The sequence below is a fragment of the Epinephelus lanceolatus genome, chromosome 9 (assembly GCF_041903045.1).
Source record: "Epinephelus lanceolatus isolate andai-2023 chromosome 9, ASM4190304v1, whole genome shotgun sequence".
NCBI classification, from domain to species: domain Eukaryota; kingdom Metazoa; phylum Chordata; class Actinopteri; order Perciformes; family Serranidae; genus Epinephelus; species Epinephelus lanceolatus.
The window spans coordinates 6,797,652-6,817,285 of NC_135742.1; the positions used below are offsets into that span (position 1 = coordinate 6,797,652).

At 43.1% G+C, this 19,634-nt stretch overlaps 2 protein-coding genes across 2 annotated transcripts in view; both read left to right on the forward strand.

Annotated features, from left to right (window-relative positions):
* Positions 1-19,634, forward strand: part of LOC144464340 (protein unc-13 homolog B-like) — a 182,616-nt gene that overhangs the window by 80,119 nt on the left and 82,863 nt on the right. Inside the window, exons 5-9 of the mRNA XM_078171067.1 lie at positions 1,437-1,560; positions 7,483-7,556; positions 8,392-8,449; positions 9,350-9,385; positions 10,078-10,291. Coding sequence (XP_078027193.1) covers positions 1,437-1,560; positions 7,483-7,556; positions 8,392-8,449; positions 9,350-9,385; positions 10,078-10,291 — 506 coding nt within the window. The remainder of the gene's footprint in view (positions 1-1,436; positions 1,561-7,482; positions 7,557-8,391; positions 8,450-9,349; positions 9,386-10,077; positions 10,292-19,634) is intronic.
* On the forward strand, positions 10,999-18,938 carry LOC144464326 (uncharacterized). The gene is made up of 5 exons (XM_078171054.1): positions 10,999-11,594; positions 14,248-14,803; positions 14,930-15,082; positions 16,555-17,910; positions 18,924-18,938. Exons 1-5 carry the CDS (start codon positions 10,999-11,001, stop codon positions 18,936-18,938), a joined length of 2,676 nt encoding a protein of 891 aa, XP_078027180.1.

Consider the following 19,634-nt stretch of genomic DNA (forward strand, 5'->3'; position numbering starts at 1 on the left):
CACACAGAGTTCTAGCAGCAGACCCATCTCTAGAACAACTGTTAAGATGAGACTGTGCGAATCAGGCCTTCATGGTCAAATAGCTGCTAGGAAACCACTGCTAAGGAGAGGCAACAAGCAGAAGAGATTTGTTTGGGCCAAGAAACACAAGGAATGGACATTAGACCAGTGGAAATCTGTGCTTTGGTCTGATGAGTCCAAATTTGAGATCTTTGGTTCCGACCGCCGTGTCTTTGTGAGACGCAGAAAAGGTGAACGGATGGATTCCACATGCCTGGTTCCCACTGTGAAGCATGGAGGAGGAGGTGTGATGGTGTGGGGGTGTTTTGCTGGTGACACTGTTGGGGATTTATTCAAAATTGAAGGCACACTGAACCAGCATGGCTACCACAGCATCCTGCAGCGACATGCCATCCCATCCGGTTTGCGTTTAGTTGGACGATCATTTATTTTTCAACAGGACAATGACCCCAAACACACCTCCAGGCTGTGTAAGGGCTATTTGACCAAGAAGGAGAGTGATGGAGTGCTGCGGCAGATGACCTGGCCTCCACAGTCACCGGACCTGAACCCAATCGAGATGGTTTGGGGTGAACTGGACCGCAGAGTGAAGGCAAAGGGGCCAACAAGTGCTAAACACCTCTGGGAACGCCTTCAAGACTGTTGGAAAACCATTTCAGGTGACTACCTCTTGAAGCTCATGGAGAGAATGCCAAGAGTGTGCAAAGCAGTAATCAGAGCAAAGGGTGGCTATTTTGAAGAAACTAGAATATAAAACATGTTTTCAGTTATTTCACCTTTTTTTGTTAAGTACATAACTCCACATGTGTTCATTCATAGTTTTGATGCCTTCAGTGAGAATCTACAATGTAAATAGTCATGAAAAACGCATTGAATGAGAAGGTGTGTCCAAACTTTTGGCCTGTACTGTATATATACAACATGTGCTGCTCAGGCTGTTTAAACTCACAGCAACTCCTCAAAATAGACACACACACACTCGCGTTCCACTTAGTAGTGCTTATGTTATTTTTTAAAGCACTGTCTTTACCTGTCAGCAGAGTCTTAAAAAGCACTCTCACAGGTTGCCAACTCATTTCAGCGCACTGCGGGCAGGCTCGTCTCGTCTGTAGACCTCATTACTTTTTCTGGAGAGTTTTAAAGTGAGGGAGCGGCGTTTGTGTAGTCATTAATAATGCAGCCGCCAATGTTTGACTTCTCCCCTCAGTCTGACGCACAGTAAACCCTCACCCCTGCTCTGCCAGTGTTGTTCCTCGCTTCTTCATCTTTTCATCTGCGCTCCAATTTATTGAATAGCGTTCCTCCTGAGCCCAACTGCGCCCTCAATTACCATGTTGACGCTTTAATCCTCAATCTCTAAATGTTTCTGTCTTCCTTTCTCTCTGTTCCTCTCTTGTCTCTGTCTCTTTTTTCAGGAGGGACCAGGACAGTGGACGTCTCTTGACTCTGAGGTGCTGATGAGGGAGGATGAGATCTGTGGTACCACCAACCCGACTCCACACCAAGTGCTGCTGGACACCCGCTTTGAGCTGCCCTTTGGTATGCTTGTGTTCACAAACACATATTCAAACACAAAGCTAAAGATCCAGGAGCTGATACAGCTGAAAAAACCTGATAGTATGGCACGTTGATGAAAATGCTTCACCAAAATCATTCAGTATAGTACCTTTAGAACTAGAAGTAACCCCTACGGCCATGTACCTGGACCCTGGATTGGTTTAGTGTTTCCACCACAGAGAGCACTCTTATGTGGAGGCAGGGTTATTAAGAGTTTGTTTTTGGTAACATTTTGGTTGCCCTGAATACTACCCTGAATATTCCTCAACTCTCTATTTCTGGAAAGCAACTACCTAAATAGCAACATATCTCGAGACTGTTTTGTTTCCACAGCAGACTGTTAATCTCAGGGAGCTGTCTGTAGTGTCTGCTCCTGAGCTGCCTCTGCCGTTTCCCCTTGTACTGCCTGGTGCTCTATTTATCAGCACTCACCTGACGTCAAGATGGCTCTGGTTCATGCTGCTGTTTGCTCGTCTTGACACAAAAGCCAGGGCCTGAAGATGGAGATAAGATAGTAGTTTGCCTGTTTTAGCAAACTTTGACAAATCCTTTTAAAAAACTTTAAAGTAATTGACATCCAGTTTAGAACATAGAAACAAATCAATAGTGAGATGCATCTTTTTGGTCATCAGTTGGCACAATGAGTCACGCTGAAACACACATTCACAAATACCTGTTTATGGTATAATCCAGGGTTTTACACTGTGAGGGAGAGTAGAGGGTGAGACCTGAGGGCAAATATACTGTGCGGGGCGAAAGAGGCAGATGCATGCTGATGTTTTAAAAAGAACCAAAAGTTAGTTCTTGTAGTTTGTCCCACTGATTTGGCCCACTTATCAGCATGGTCAACAGTTGGAGCTGCAGCAGTGGTCATGACGCACAGCTCATGGAGTAAATTAAGGCACATTCAAGCTCTTAGCACTTGATTGCACAGTTGGCGTCAAAATTTGTACTTTTCACAGTAATAATTCATTCAAATCTGAGTACACATGACATGTTACTAGGGCTGCCCCTGGCCAAGAATTTTCCTTGACTGGCAGTAGTCGTCATTTAGGTCCATTAGTCGACTAGTCACCCGCATGTTTACGATATTATTTTAATTAAATATTTTGGGCGGGGCAACACAATGGTTTGAGCAGGTACCAGCCCTGGAAATTAAGGACCGTACACATGCTGTGTCTTTAACCGCCTGGAAAACGCTAGGTCGGGTGCTGGGAGATACTCTTGTGCCTTTTTCCTGCCACCTTTCAAGAGCGTGGCGGCTGGTTGCTTCTGAGTTTCAGCCTATTTACCTGAAATCCTGAAAGCAGAGCTGATCTTCTTCCAGACGCTGTTTATAAGTGTGTAGGCCTATTGTCTTTTGGACAGATGTAAAGCTCTGGGTAGCCCTGCACTAACATGATCAACTTTTCCGTATTTATCAGACTGAATATTTACAGAAGGGAAAGATATCTGTCGGCTGTGATTGGTTTGTAACCTGACTCCTGTCTGACTGCTGAGCGTGGCCACTTCCTGTGTGTGTCCTTTCAAATTAAATTCTCACATGGGGCAGTCATATAGGTTTTGATTTATTTTGACAAGGCACAGCTCCTTACAGAGTTTCACGTTTTTGTTTTTTTTCTACGACTAAGCGACCAATGAAATCTTGCCAACTAATGACCTCTGTGGTCGACTATTAGGTGGAAGCCCTACATGATGACACATATTTGTATTCAGTTTGACTCACACTTCCAGAGGATAGTGAATGTTCAAAAATTCGCTCAGAAATCATAGAAGACAGACGCTCTTTATAACTCAAGAACCTTTGAAGTTTTCTTCAGTGTCAAAGTAATTCAGTGATTGTTGTCTGTACATCCACGGTTACACTGCAAACAAGAACTGCTAAAGCTAATTCAGCATACCTTTAATGGTGCCAATTCGCCAAAATGTGAGCAAATACAATATAGGTTAAAAAATACGAGCTTATCTGTAGGTGACTGCGAGCTGACACCATTATACTTCCTGTTTACATCCACCAAAGCACTATTGGAACTGTAGCTCTAAAACGTACTTACAGCATTTTATCTACAAAACTGAAAACAAAGACAAATAGAACAAAAGACATTAATCATTTTTTTATGTTGCAGTATCAATATTTACATTACTTAGGCTCAGTTGTCTTTGTTGTCTGACGCCCACTGTTGTGAAAACCTGGTATGATGAGTGTGTTTCAGAGTGTGTCCTTTTGGTGGGTGATGACTGTGTGTTCAGGTGACTTGTGTTTGTTGTCACTTTTCTTGCACTCATTCATCCCTGAGTCAATGTTCATTTCGATGTCCTGCACGTTTGTAGATGGATGTTTTCTCATCTGTTTCTCCTGTTCAGTCTCCCATCTGGTGTGCAAACCCCAAAAGATTGTGGGTGCTCATGTTTGTGCAGGACCACAGCTGGCTTCCATATCTGTCCTCTTTGCTTCCTCACATTTTCTTCAGCTTGCTGATCAGATAGTTGTCTCATAGTGAAGTGTTTGTTTCCCCTGCTTTTCTCTCAACTGTGCTGCGTACCTGGACTGTTCCCTCTGGAGTAAGCAGTGAGGTTAGAGGCAGTTTTCCTTTCAGTGGATGTCACATCAGCAGTTATGCTGGTGGTGTCCAGTGGTATACTGCGATACTCTAACAGTTATGAATATTGCTTTCTGACCTTTTTTAGCAGTTGTTTTAAGTGGTCTATACAGTTCTACTTGCTTGACGTGATGTGCCTGAATTCACAGCTTTCTGTGAAATCTTTCATCTCAGCACTAGCATACCAAGGACCATTATCTGTGATTACAACATCAGTGTGATGCCCTGCAAACATTGATTTCATTTCATCGCTTTTCTTGCAATGACGCTGCAACTGGTGGTGGCCCTCAACTGACGCAACTTTTAAAAGTACTCACACTTTCCTCAGATGCTTTGTGAGAAAGATCTGTTCTTCACGTGGCCTTTGTAGTATTGGTAGTGAAATTGAAGACTCAAGGATGGCTGTTCTCGTCACGATGGCACACTGAGATACTATCTGCTCAATGTTTGTAGACATGATAGGCCAATAAAGAATGACTCTGGCTCTGTCTGTATACTAAACAACCCCCAATGCTGCTTTAAGCATCACCCTAGATGTGTCTGTACTTTCATCCCCAAATGTCCAACATGGCTGAATTGCATTCGGTAATGCACTTCTTTCATTCATCCATCCATTCAGTATTATGTCTGTCAGTAGCTGCTTTCAAGGTCCTCTGCTGTTGCTCTCCTGAACTTGTGCACTTTTTACTGTGAAATGGGAAGCTGAGGTGTAATCCAGTTCACCCCCAATTCTTTGTGAAGCAGATCCTCTGCTCTATAGGGAATGCTTGACTGAAAGAGTCTGCAGTATGAATCCTTGCCTGGCTGGATGGGGCGCTATTGTCATAAAGGTTAGGTATGAACCAACATGAAAGTGCCAAAAACTGCAGAAGCGTTAATGGCCTCTTGTTAAAATGCCCAACCTTACAGCAGAAATTAACATGTTTACAGCCTGGTACAAAATGGTTTTGGTCTTGTTTGGTTTAAGCTTTATTAAGGCTTAAAGCTATGCATATTTAAGGGTGGGGCTGCATTGAGTGACAGGCAGTTGGCAGGGTGTCACCACAGGCTCCCAGTCAGATCCACCCGTCACTCCTCCGCAGCTTCACCCTCTCATCCAAATATGGTCACTTCTGGCTTAAAAAAAATGCAGTGGCAACAGCCAAAATGTCAAACTAGAGGCTAAATGTCTGCAGTTCCTGCTTGTAAGATGGCTATTTTTTAACATGTTCAGTGCTGATAAAATCCCAAATGGAAAAGGTGCACAGCTGTGTCAAGTTTAAAAGACACCATTTTCTTATTTATTCTCATACCCTTCCATGCGCCCATTTCTTCTATGTCTGCAGACTCCTTCACCCTGATATATTTTTTATGATCCAATGTAGACTGTCACAATGAACATGCCTTTTTTACTCCCTCTCTCTGCTCAGTTGCACGCACTTTCTTTCCATACTGATGCTGACCCTGTGATGTACACATCTTTGCAAAGTGATTTCAATTGATGCACAAGTCAGGCCAACTGCAGGACAAGTTATGGTCTGTGTTTGAAGCCACATCTTCTGCAACTCGTCCCGTTTTGTTAAAGACTGACTGGGTTTGCTTTGACTTTGTTGTCTTTTGGCTTTGCTGCTCTCATTCTGTTCCCCTCACACTTCTTCTGTCAGTGCTTTGACTTGGCTGGATGTAATCTCACTTGGACGGCAGATATCGATCACTTTTTCAGATGTCATATTTGCTTTTCTAAACAGTCTGCTTCTCACTTGGTCTTTAGTTATGCCACATACTATTCTGTCACATACCAAGGAATCATACAGCCGTCCAGATGTCTATCTTTGGCTGTATTTGAAGTCTGTTATGTATACATCAATGGTTTCTGGCAGTGTCTCGGTTTGTGTGAAGAATATAAGTCAGTTCTTTAAGCTTTATGGCCAACAATAACATTTTAGAATCCCTGTCTTTGCTTAGTTATTAGGTCACATCATCTATATTCTTATAGGGTATTACATGTTCTCCTGTGCTTGAGCATAATAACATTATACATTTAATGCATTTCAGTCAGGACCACTTTATTCAATAAATACTTTCTAATTGGTATTTGGTATTTGGCAGAATGGCTACGTTCTGGGACCTCTCTGCCCTTCCACGAGCCTACATGGAAAGCTAGGGCGGTGAGAGCAACCCTCTCCACCCTCCCAGCACCAATGTGGAAAGCTTAAGGCAGAGAGAGCACATCTCTCTGCCCTTCCACCCGCATACGAGTAAAGCCTGAGGCCAAGAGAGCAAGCCTCCCTGCCTTCCCATGTGCCTACATGGAAGCCTAAGGCAAGGACAGCAGCAAAGACCCCCGGGAACAGAACAGAGTAGCATCAGTGACAGTCAGAAATGACAATGATAAGTCAGACAAAAAAGGAGGAGCTGGGGTGAAGGCAGGTTGCAAAGCGGCTTGCAGTGAATGAGATTTGCCAGTTGGTTGTGTTGAAAGGAATCATGTGATCCATCAGCTGACTCCCCTCTATCAATCAGCTGATCAGGCTGTTTGAGATCTGCTGATATAACTGGGATGTGAGCTGAGCTTGACACCATGGCCTGCCTGAGCTAACCCTATGCTCAGTTTTTGGGTAGTTATACCAACACAACACAGTCTGAAGTCAGCTTTATGCATCAAAAGAGTGTTTTGTACATTGAGTTTTAAGTTTATTAATATATAACTAGTAAGTATTCCAAATAAAAAGCAAATATACAAGATATGTCAAATGTGTATGCGCTGTACCTCAGACACATTCATGACTAATATTTTAACATGCCAAAGTCCATAACCAGGCTTTTACATTTTCCCTAGTCTCGTCCTTTTTCTCTTTTTCTGCCCCACCTTCTTTTATCCTGTGGCTTTGGGGAGGACCTGTGAGGCCCCCTGAGGTGTTTGTGAATTCTATTTCTGGGCCCCCAAAAGGAAACCTCCTCATCAGCTATTAAACACGCATGAATATAAGATGGGAGCACATCAAGCAACATGGATGGGATCAGACAGGGTGGGATAGGGCGCATGGAGGAGAGCCGACCGAGGCAAGGGTGGAGCTACAGTGCCTGTGGTCTTTCCTTTCTTTTTGCACTTTGCCTCTCGTTCTGGGCTTTGCACTCTCTGTCTTCCTCCATTATTTACTTTTCTTTGTTCGTCACCCCTTCCTCAATCCTACCATCCATCCCTTGAACTACCCCTCCATCCCATTTGTCTGTACTTCCCCTAACTTCCCCGTCTCTTGCAGTCTCCTCCAAATATTTTCTTGTCCATCTTTTAATTTTTCTCCCTTTTAATCTATCTGCCCAGATATTCCAGAAGACGAGGCTCAGTACTGGACCAATAAACTGGAGCGGATTAACACCATGCGGATACATGACGAGGTTAGTTTACTTAAAAGTCTATTTCCTCTTAATAAGTTATGAATTGCTAAGATATTAGAGGTGTTGAATCGCAGTTCATTTAGGTCTTAGAGGGGATCTAATGTCGGGAAAGCTGTGGGGAATTCCAACAATGACAGTCTTCCTCTTCCTTTACCTTGAAAGAAGGTAGTTGTGGAATAAGTCTTAAAATGGTAATATGAACCCTTGGTGTCACTTGAAACTAAATTTTACAAGCAGTATAGGACAGTAGCATTTACTTTTGTGTGTAAAAACTTTTAAAAAGGATCTTTCCTCTGTCATTATTCACTGTTTCTCGCATCCATCCATACTGCAGAAAGCCATGTGACAGTAGAAACAGAAGTAGATGTTAATTTGCACTGACGGGTTACTATACTAGATCACTTTCTGCCACTTATGGTAAAAAAAGATTTTCAATCTGTTTCGCTCTCTGGAGCTGAGGTGCAGCAGAAGATCATGCAGTCGAAAAATTATTTTTCAGTAGTGTAAAACTGATTTACACAAGAAATGTTTGAAGGTCTCATGGGAGCAAGAAATGTTTTGTCTTGTACAACTACTGTTTATGAGACTGCTATTCTGTCTGCTTCTGAAAGAATTCTCCTTATTTAATTATTATTTTTACCAAATATTATGTCACAATGTGCACACTGCTCAGTGATGCTGCAGTTAGTGTTGGCACTTTGCTGCCATCTAAAGGAAAATGATAGTTATTGCATCATAGATAATTCATGTCTATAGGACTGACTGGCCCCTCAATGACCCCTTCACACACTGTCTTTCTGCTCTCCTTTTTGTTTCCATTTTTCTCTTGTGGCAGTATCCACTGCAGGAAGAAGTCCAGAGAAGACGAATGGCGTCTGTGCCCTCTCAGTGTTGTAAGTATAAGTGTAACATTCATGCCGCAGCACTTTCACATGTACGTTTGTGTGTGTTTTGTGGCTCCTTTGTTCACAAATGTCTGTCCACACTGATGTGATGTGGAAAAAACATATTTTTTTCTCCTCATTTGTTCATGTATTTCATGACCAGAAAAAAAATAAAATCACGTCAGCCATTGATCACGCACAGATGCATTTTGACTCTGGCTAGACGTTCAAACTTACTTAAGTGTCACTTATTATAAAAAATATATATGAGACTGCTCTTTGCACACTACAGAGCTGTGTTTCCTGGCTGTTAAACACTGATGTTACCTTTGAGAAAAAAACTTTTTTTTAGGTTTTTAGTGCAACAACTACACAATTAATTGTCAATTTTTAATTGCCAGCTAATTGGCTGACCATTTATCGGTTTGTTTTTTAAGAAAAAAAGGCAAAAGTTTAGCTTCTTAACTGAGAACATTTTCTGGTTTCTTTACTCCTCTGTATCTGCAAACTGAATTTCTTTGGGTTGTGGACAGAACAAAGTGTTTGAGGACATCATCTTGTTCTTATGGACATTTTCCTCCATTTTCTGACATATTATAGACCAAATAACTGATTGATTCATTGAGAACATAATCAACAGATTATTTGACAGTGAAAATAGTTGCAGCCATATAAAAGGTACTTTATAAATAAAGTTTATTTTTAATTTTCAATTATTATTATACATCATCACATTCCTTCACTTAACCATCCATCACGTCCATCAAGCTTCACAGATTTGTGATGTTCAGTCCCATTACATGTTACATACTCATTTGGCCATCACCACTTACAATTACTGGCTCTATTCTTTAGTAATAAGTTCGCTTTTCTTCCTGACTTCTTGAACACTTACCTCCATGCCTCCAGGCAGTTGGAGTTATTTCGGATGGAGTGACCAGCAGAGTACGTATAGTGGTTGCTTTTTTCCTTGTGACTTGTCATTCACTCCACCCCTGCATGGTATAGGCCTTTCCTTTTTAATAAGAACCACTGCATGTTTGGTTTGTATCCTTTGTTTTGGTCATTGTATTTGAAATTTCACTCATTCATGTTTTCTCCCAATAAAAATACAAGGTAACATGTGTGGGGGTCAATTTTGTTGACATATTTTATGCGGCATTTGGAGTTTCTATTATTCCATTGTCTTCTTGTTGATGTCATTTTCAGCTTGGTGTTCAAGCTTTTTGTATTACATGCCTGCTACCACAAGAGGGAGCTTTTTATTCATTGTTTGGCTCCTCTTCTTTACATCCTGGCAGTGTCCTGCAGCCTGCCTCTACAATAATGACTGTATGACAGTGGTGCAGATGTGACTTTTGCATGAATCATCCATTTTGTGTCTTGCCCATTATTGTCGGAGTTACTCTTTACGTTGTTGCTCTTCTGAGTTCTTACACTGGCACGTCATTAGTAATTGTGAGCAGTTAGCAGACTGTCTGAAACTGATGTTGAGGGTTTTACTGTCACATTAAACAAATAAATGAACCAAAGCAAAGTATTAAATGAAAATCTACTGGATCACTTGGAGAATTTTTTTTTAATTCATTTTGGAAATGATCTTGTTATACTAAACTGTTTTTGTCGTCTTTTCCCAGCTTTTGATGACCATGACAGTGCAGTGGATGACCGTGACAGTGACTACCGCAGTGAAACTGGCAACAGGCCTCCACGGTTCCACAACACCTCGCAGACGAATTCATCAGTGCACCAGTACCCCATAGGACGCAGGGTCCAACATCAAACCCTGTCCAGGGAGTCTGACTCTATACAAAGCTATGAACTAGACTATAGAGAAATGAGGGGGGCCAGGTAAATACACAGACCTCATGCATGTGCGCTCTTTGCTTTGAGGAATCACGTTACGAAAAGTAGCAAAATGCACTAATACAGGTTTTGAAATACTTTTATCTAACAAATACGACCACTGTCATCAAAGAGGCCCCATTTTCAAGCAGAAGTGGCAAAGCCTTAGTTGTGTTATTAACACTTAATCTGTTGCTTGTGCCAGTTTACATATTGTCAAATATAGATATTTTCATTAAGTAAACAATGACATTTTAAGTGTTGCCATGGAAAAATAAAACAATCTTTAACAAAATCAGAGATAAAGCTGCAACAGAGAATGGCTTGCCCTACAAAATATGGACGTGCAAAGGGCAAAGAGCTGCAACTTACTTTCATGTAACAACTGCATATACCTAGATTTTTCATGTGCATAGGCAACAGCATTTATTTCTGCCAAAGAAATAGAAATTATGCATGTTTGCACATTATCAAACAACATACTTTTGCTTCCATATGTGTACTTTGCTTTTTCATTTGCTGTTCTGTTTCTTTACTTGCATGAACACTTTCTTCACATGTCTGTTGTGTTTCTAACGCTTATTTTCTCTTCCTTTCTTTCTTCTTTTGATTTGCATCATGTTCCACTGCTTCCTGCATGGCACTTTGTTTTTCTTGAACCCAGACGATCAAACAGTAAGGGTGGAGTAAGAATAATTCCTGTTGACTCAGGTATGGGTGTGGAGGATTGGGAGAATAAATATAAAGTGCCTGACTCAGGCGTCTTGGATGATTATCTGGACGCTGAGCAGAAATTGTGGGAAGACGAAGATAAAAGCATCATCTACCGGATCAGTGACAACCCTTGTGAGTCTAAAGGTAGCAGGTTCTATCAGACAGTAGAATGTGATGCACTCTCCCCTGAGGAAATGGAGGACAAGCCACGAAGACAGAGGCATGGATTTGGTAGTGAAGTACGGTTAGTTTATAAGGAAGCCGGCAGCTTTGAAGATGAAACGTCCCCTCCTGAGATTGATATTATTCCCTCTGTCAAAGAGCTACGACAGCAGTCAGACAGAGAAGGTCTTCTTTACAAGACCAGACTGTGGGCCAAAACTGCCTTAGAGGACACACTTGAAAGCTATGCAGCTTTTCGAGAGGAGGAGGCTGCTCGGGAAGAGGCTGCAAGGATCAGGTGGAGGGGTGAATATGGCTCAGTTGGTTCAGATGAGATGCAGTATTCCTTTGGTTCAGAGGAGGAACTAGAGGACCTGACATTTACTGAGGGGGATGCTAGCTATGAATATGAAAGTTACTACTACCCAAGCAAGTATGTGTCACCTTTTGGAGGGCAGGGCTATTCAAGCAGAGGGAAAACAAGTCATGGACAAGATCCTATGTTGTCTCCTGTAGAGGAGCCAAGTGATGAATATGTAGATGCCATGGATGAACTTCAAAACTTAGTTCACTCAGTGTCTGAATACCTGGCAGTAAAAGAGGAGGAAATCAACAGCTATGAATCAATGCCTAAACCAATTAGAAGAAAATTACCAGCACTGCCAACCGATGCTGAAGTTGTGCAACCTGACGACAATAATAGCAATGAGGCCAAACCTGAACTTCCTGAAGTTAAGGAAGACAGTGCTGTTGAACAGGGCATAGCTGGAGTAAAGAATGCCATGAGTTCATTATTCAGTACAATCACAGGATCAAAGTCTACCACTGAGGTAGAAGCCTCTGGCACAACTCCATCCCCTCAGCCACCACAGGCTGACTCTGGTATTTCAAAACTGCTCTCTTTGATCCCTAAAGCTAGTACTGAACCCACAGAGACCTCTGGTGCCACTGCAACTGATCCACCTACCACCCAACCATCACCCCAGCCTGAATCTGGCATTGCAAAGCTGCTTTCATTTATTCCTAAAAGTGGTGGTACTTCACCACCAGTGGCCATAGTTCCTCCTGCCTCTCAGGAGCCCTCAACAGAAAAAAAGTTTTCCCTGCAGTCTCTTTTGCCATTTCAGTCCTCTGAACCCAGTCGACAAGCTGACACTAGTCCGGAGCCGACACCTGCTGGAACAGATGCACAAGAAAGTGCAACCACTTCTAATCAATCCACATCTGGGTTTGAATCAATGTTAGGAAGGTTCAGTCCTTTGAGACTTTTTTCAAGTGCACCACCATCGAGAGAGCCCTCACCTCAGCCATCTGAGCAAAGAAGCGCTTCTGCTACAAGCAATGAATCCCAACAAGGGTCTGTAAACAGATCCCCAAGTCCTCATAGAGAGGGCTCGGAAACAGAGAGACAGTCATCAGGTGAGACAAGACCAGGTTCAGGAAGTGGATCAGTTGAGCTTTTGCCAGATACAGGAAGTGGATCAATTGAGCTTTTGCAAGAAACAGGAAGTGGATCAGTGGAGCTTTTTCCAGAGACAGAGTCATCTGGTGAGCTACCAGATGTTCAGCAAAGAGGAACATCTGCAGTATCTGAACCAAAACCTGAAAGCAGTTCAGAGGAAACTGGATTCTTCAGTCCTTTTAAGAAATCTCTCTCTACTCTAATGTCAACAGCTCCTCCTGAAAACTCCTCACAGACTGACACCAAGCCTGCAGATGAATCATTTTTGGGCAGCAAACTAAAAATTCCATTCTTTTCCACTGAAAATGTTTCCACACCAACCCCACCAAAAACAGAAGGAGGCATGCTCTCAGGAATTCTGAAGCTTGCATCTGGTGAAGATGCCAATTCCCAACCTAAAAGTCCATCTCCCAGCCCTGCAAGAACTCCCTCTCCAAGTCGTGTTGCACTGCTTGAAAGTGTACCAAAAGGAAACACTGAAACTGGCTGGTTTTCAAACCTGTTTAAGGTAGCACCAAGTGAACCTGCTAAGGAGCCTACAAAACCACAGATGACTCCCACTGTGACTCTAACCAAACCTAGTGGTCAAACTGAGCCACATCCAGAACAAATGGTCCCTGAAAGCACAGAGAGCACTGTCTGCACAACAGAACAATTATCTCAAGAGCAATCATTGTCTGAAAAAGATCCCCAGTGCAAGGCAAATGTCCAGCCTGACACAGGTGTAACATCTAAAGATCAAGGTCTGTCCAAGCCTGTGGAACAAGCCACATCTCAACCACAAGCCTCACAGACTCAAGGAATTATTTCTGGATTGCTGAAACTAGGATCATCAGAAGATGTGTCATCTGACAAGAAAGCCCAGGGAGGCGATAGCCAGCCTCAACAAGGTGGGCTATTTTCAGGCCTATTTTCATCATCTTCTCCTCAAACACAACAGAATTCTGCCACACAACAGTCAGGAGGACTATTGTCTGGCTTTTTGAAATTTGCTTCTGATAATGTTTCTGCTCCTACAAATCAAGCAGTGTCAACATTGCCAGGAGGCCAGTCTGGTCAAATTCCAACTCAAAGGCAAGGACAACCTGCTGTTGCACCGCCACCTACTGGAGGACTCCTATCTGGGCTCCTGAAAAAAGCTACAGACACAGTGACGGGATCTCAACCAACTCAGTCCAGTCAAGAGTCACAACCAGATGCAACTGACCATACAGTGAAAGCAGAAGGACCTGAACAAATATTGAGTCAAGGGTCCACTCCTCCTACTCAGTCCGCAGAGAATTCATCAAGATTGAATAAATTAGATTCAACCGAAGCACCTCCCTCTGACAACGGTCAGCCTGACCAGCAACTAAGACAGCCTGTAGTCTCAGATCAACAACCAAACCAACAGCAAGAGCCTGACAAAACAACAGAAAAATTGCATCCAAAAGCAACAACAACAATGCCTCAACCTAGTGGATTGCTTGGGGGTTTGTTGAAACTCACAGAACCTGCTTCCCAGCCACAAAAAGGACCTCAGGCTACACAATCTACACAACAGACACAACAGACACAGCAATCAAGTAACATGTTATCAGGACTTTTTAACAAGATTGTGGAATCTAATCCTACTCCATCGCAGCTTCAGCCAGAGCCTGGTGCTCAAGAGACTAACAAAAAACCAGTGCAGCAAGGACCTCCCCAACAAGGAGGATTCCTCTCTGGTCTTTTTGGAATTGGGGGCCAAGATTCTGCTCCTGCAAACTCAGGCCAGCCTTCGCAAAACCAACAGCAGAGCGGCCCACCTGGGTACCAACCTAATCAGCAAGTGGGCAACAGACAAAACCTACAACAGCAAAACAAAGTCCCTCCACAACAGCCCCCCAGTAGTCCAGGAGGGATGCTCACTGGATTATTTAACAAAATTGCGGATACAGGCAACCCACAGTCTACAGCAGGGAGTCAACCAGGGCAACAGGCACAAAGAGCAGGGCCTAGGACGACCCAGCAACCTCCTAATCAACAAGGAGGCTTCTTTTCTGGACTATTTTCAGCAGGTCCTACCCCTCCAGCACAGCAGCAGCCACCGGTTAGTCATCCAAACCAGCAGCAACCCCAACAAAGTAACCGACAGCCTTTGCGGAGACAAAACCAGATACCTCCACAACCCGCTGCCTCTGCACCAGAGCCACAGCAGGGTGGGCTATTGTCTGGTCTTTTTAATAAATTAGCTCCTACAGATAACGTACCACAACAACCCACCCCACAGACTGGGTCTCAACAGGGAAATAAATCAAACGTTGCTGGACCTGGTCAACCTGCAGGTCAACAGTCATCTCAATCCAGTCAGCAAGGAGGATTCTTGTCTGGTCTGTTTGGTCAGGCACAACCTCAACAGCAGCAACAGCCTGCCAAAACAGCAAGTCCTCAACATACAGCAACTCAACAGCCCGGTCAAAGTGGAGGCTTACTTTCAGGTATTTTGAAGCTTGCATCTGGTGAAAATGTACCTCAGGAACAACAGTCAACTCAACCTGCACAGGCAGGGAAACCAACTGTTAAATCCGCACAAAATCCAGCCCAGTCTGAATCAGGGGGATTATTCTCTGGCCTGATGAACAAAATTTCAGGTACTGTGGAAAATTCATCGTCACCCTCTGATCAGGTAAACCTTCAAACAACACAGCAACAACATCAGCCACGTACAGGACAGGGGCGACCACAGATTCAGAGAACCAAACCAGTAGAGATGCATTCCTCCCAAGATGGGGTCACAGACAGGGATTCAAAAGGTCCAGTTCAAAAAGGTTTCCTCTCAGGTCTTTTTAGTGCCACAGAGGAGCCATCATCAAAGACACAGCAGCCATCAACCCCTCAGCTTGGGAAGGAGGAACCAAAAACCAGCACAAGCAGTACATCTCCTGGTTTGTTATCCAGCATTTTCAAAACAGGCCCCAGTGATAGTAGCACTGCTGCTCCTGGCAAGGAAACTGAAAAAGGCCTCCTTGATCGTATACTACCAAAGAGTAAGGAGGATAGCCCTTCAAATACATCAACACCAAGTATTGTTGTGACAGCTACTCCAGGTGTTGATAAACGTAGAGAACCCATGCAATCTCAGGTTTGGCAAGATCCTACAATTTCCCCAACCCAATCTTATCTTGAGGAAATTCAGCGTCTCTTGTATGGGACAGCAAGTGAGTATGGTTACAAGGATCTTCTATACAACTTTACCGAGCATGGTGTTATTCCACCAGAGCTCTATGAGCATCAGTGTCTCATAGAAGCTCTTCTGTGGCAGCAACTCAATGATTATGCCCTTGCTGAAGCCCTTGCCACTCAAGTTCAGGAACGCTCCCAAGCATGCCAAGGGAATATACAGTCAACTGTTATAACACCTCAACTGGAGAATCACATGTGGTTAAATCCCATAGAAATGGACATCAGTAACTTCAATGTACCCTCACATCCTTGGAGGGATGCTGCTGCCCAGCTTTTTGAGAGCAGAAATCGCTTTCTTGAGCCAGATGAAGATCTTGTTTTGTTTGACATGAGTTGCAGAGACAAGAAACCCTGGAGCAGCTGTGATCATTTGAATGATCTTGATAGGAACAGAAAACCCTGGATTGTTGAAAGTAGTGCTCTAAATCTGTCCATGGAAAAACCAAAGACACGGTTTAGTAGATGTCATTCACTAGCTGAATGCAGTGTACAGGAATTCAGCAAAGCAATGGAAAAAAGTGGCGTTTGTAGTGATGTAAAAGATGAAGACTTTGATTTGAAATCAGCAACTGAGTTTTTAAAACGACTTGCCACAAAAAAGGGTCCAATGGATTTAACACGTGGCGCTATGGATTTAAGTAGGTCTGCAGGTGCTACAGGTGATGCGGAGGATGAAATGTTTTTTGAGGATTCTGAGTGGTATCAACAATGGCTTTCACTATTGGAGCAAGGGTTGTGGTGGCCAGCTGAGGCTGGGGACTGTGGATATTATGTTTATACGGATGAGGAATACATTTATTCCCTTTTAACTGACAGAGCTGGTCGACATCTTTATGCCTGTGCTGCACCAGAGGATGTACAAGCTCTGGGGAATATCACTGAAAATATCGCTAATTTTCTGAAACAAGAAAAGGACAAAGTGACCCTTTGTGGTTTTAAAATTCCCCTCTGTACTGAAGATAAAAGTTTCTGGATTCCAGGCCAGCAACATAACAGGTTAGCGCTTTCAGATGCACCCATGGACCTAACTGCTGCCCTTAGAAAAGGTGAAAAAATAATGAACATGAATTTGGAAAGCTTCTCTCAAATGTTTCAGGAATCCATATCTTCTCAAGTAGATCAGCCTGTAGACTTCTCTGTGTACAAGCTTAAAAAGATTAAGATGGACTCAGTTCCAAATAGTTACAGCTATAAAGAGGAGCCAATGGAGGCAGCTGATCTTACTTTAAAGTCACTGAAAGGGGGACGTGGAGGGCCATACTGGAAGAATCAGGGGATAAAGGATGTGTTTACACCCTCACCTGCACCTTCTCCGAGGCATTGTTCAACACAGATCTCTCCAAACAGGCATTACCCAATTCCTGAAATTAGGATTGCACATGTAGGTGATACATCTGCAGACCAACCAAAACAAAAATCAAGCTCCATGTTTTCAACTGTTAGAGGAATCACTGGAACAACTCCTATCACTGATGCAAGTAGAGCTGATAGGCAGTCATCCTCAACACCTGCTATATCACCATCAGTGTCTAGCAAGGTTTCAGAGACCTCAAAAATTTCCAGAAATCTTCCTGAGACCCCACCAGCTTCAAAAATACCAGGATTGGTATCATTGGGAAGGAAACTGCCTACACCACCAACTCTTAATAAAGCTACTTCGGCTCTTTCAGCACAGACAACTTCTGTTAGGAGTTTACCCACTACATCTGCTTCAGCTGTAGCCGTGCCTTCTGTTTCCCCACAGAGACCCCAGCTTGCAAGGCAGCCATCTCAGGCAGACAAACCTAGAGTATTATCACAAGCAAATAAGACTACAGTCACAGGGATGAGTGACATTAGCAAAGTCAGCAGTACTTCAGCGGTGGACCAAACACCCTCCATGCCTCCAAAGGAGTCACAACATTCATCTAGGGAAATTACACCTCAGTTACATATACTGAATGACACCTCAGTTACATATAATGACGCCCACCTTTACAAAAGAAATCCTAATTTTGGCATTCCTAATGACCCTCAAATGGGCATTAAAGTCCTAGATTTTTCTGCCACAGTTAATAAAAACAAAAATAGTAAAGAAAAAGATGTAACAGATGCTAATGTAGAATCCAAACAAAAAGATGAAGTTGTTGACTTTACAAAGTACAATCTGAAAAGATACAAAGAGAAAAAGCAGACAGATACTGAGGCAAATGCGGACTTGACTGACAAGACCACGGTTGCTGTAAATCTTACTAAACAGGCTGAGGAAGAAGAAGATAAAAAGCATGACGTAGTATATCCCACATTACAACAAACTCCAACAATTTCAATATTGAGAACAGTTTCTCAGACAGACTACAGGCCAGTTAATCAACAATACAAACCAGCGGGAAAATTGTCCCATCCAGAGGTTAGAGTTGGCCATACCTCTTCTACAATGCATATCCAAAGACCACTGGCCTCCCACAGTAGCAGTAGTAGTAAAGTCCAGACTAACCAAACTGATGTAACAGCCTCTAGCAAAGGTGCAATAAACATTTCAGCCAAACCGTCTCCTACATCGTCCAACGAATTACCAAAGAGTTCTGATAGTAATGTAATGTTATCAGCAACAAGAAGCTCTTCAATTACTCAGATTTCCAGTAAAGCAGTAAGCCTTGATGGAGGTCACAAAGAACCTGCAAAAACTGGATCACTGCAACCTGTATGTACCACACCATCGATACGCCCTGTTATGAAAAAACAAGTGGACCCTCAGGGACAGCAACTTAATTCTTCAGTCAATGTTCATCTTAAGATGCAGCAAAGCCCACCAGTAGTTACAACTGGTTTAGGTCAGCAGGTCCCTGTTGACAGTAGGAGAACAATTTCTACACCTCATTCCTATCTGTCCAGTGGAAAGGCTCAGCAATATCAGGAAACCACTGCACCAGCCAACTCAATTAAAGCTACAATTGATCTGTCTGCCAAGACAACAACCCAAAAGATTCTGCAAACTGTTGTGCCACCAAAGGACCCTGTCACTGAGGCACTGCCATTGACAAAGAGAAAATCATCAACTTCTGAGGAGGCAGAAATAAGTTTCAGTCCTCATGAATCCATTGACTTGTCATATAGAGTGGTATCAATTGAGCCTCAGGGACAAACAACAGAGGATATTCATTCAGTACCTGCTGAGGAATATCATTCTCACACTATTACAGATAATCAGGCAAAGTGCTCTGTTCATAAAATGGAGATTCCACCTGGTAGTAGGAGGGCATTGTTACCAAGACAGCAGCCTATTATAAGTCAGTCGTCTGAATCCCTTGAAATGTCTAAACCACCCCATCAAGCCACAGCACCAGCCAACACAGTTAAGGCCACACTTGACATGACTTATAAAACTTCTGCTAAACCGAAGGAGGTGGTTACAGAAGTAAGAACAACTAACACTGATACTGAAGCCATGCCACTGATGAGAGGCAAGCCAAGTGCCCGTGAACTTGCACGAAAAGATTCTGTTGGTCTACCACTAGTTGTAGATATCCCCTTTCAGGAACCTCTTGGTGTTATACAAACCAGCTCCCCTGCAAATGCACCGCTGGAGTCTGAGAAGAAGACTCAATGCCACTCAGATTCTGTTCTTTATCAACAGTATCTGCAGAGCAAACCTGGTGTCTTTGAACAGTCAGATCATTCAACTTTACAGTCAGCAGCCACTGTTAAAACACATCAGTTATCCACGTCAACAAAACCTGTCACAGCTGCAGCCCTGGATATGTCACCCAAGCCATCCCAAGCAACACTGAGCAAGACAGTGCCAGAATATGAGTCTACTCAAACTGA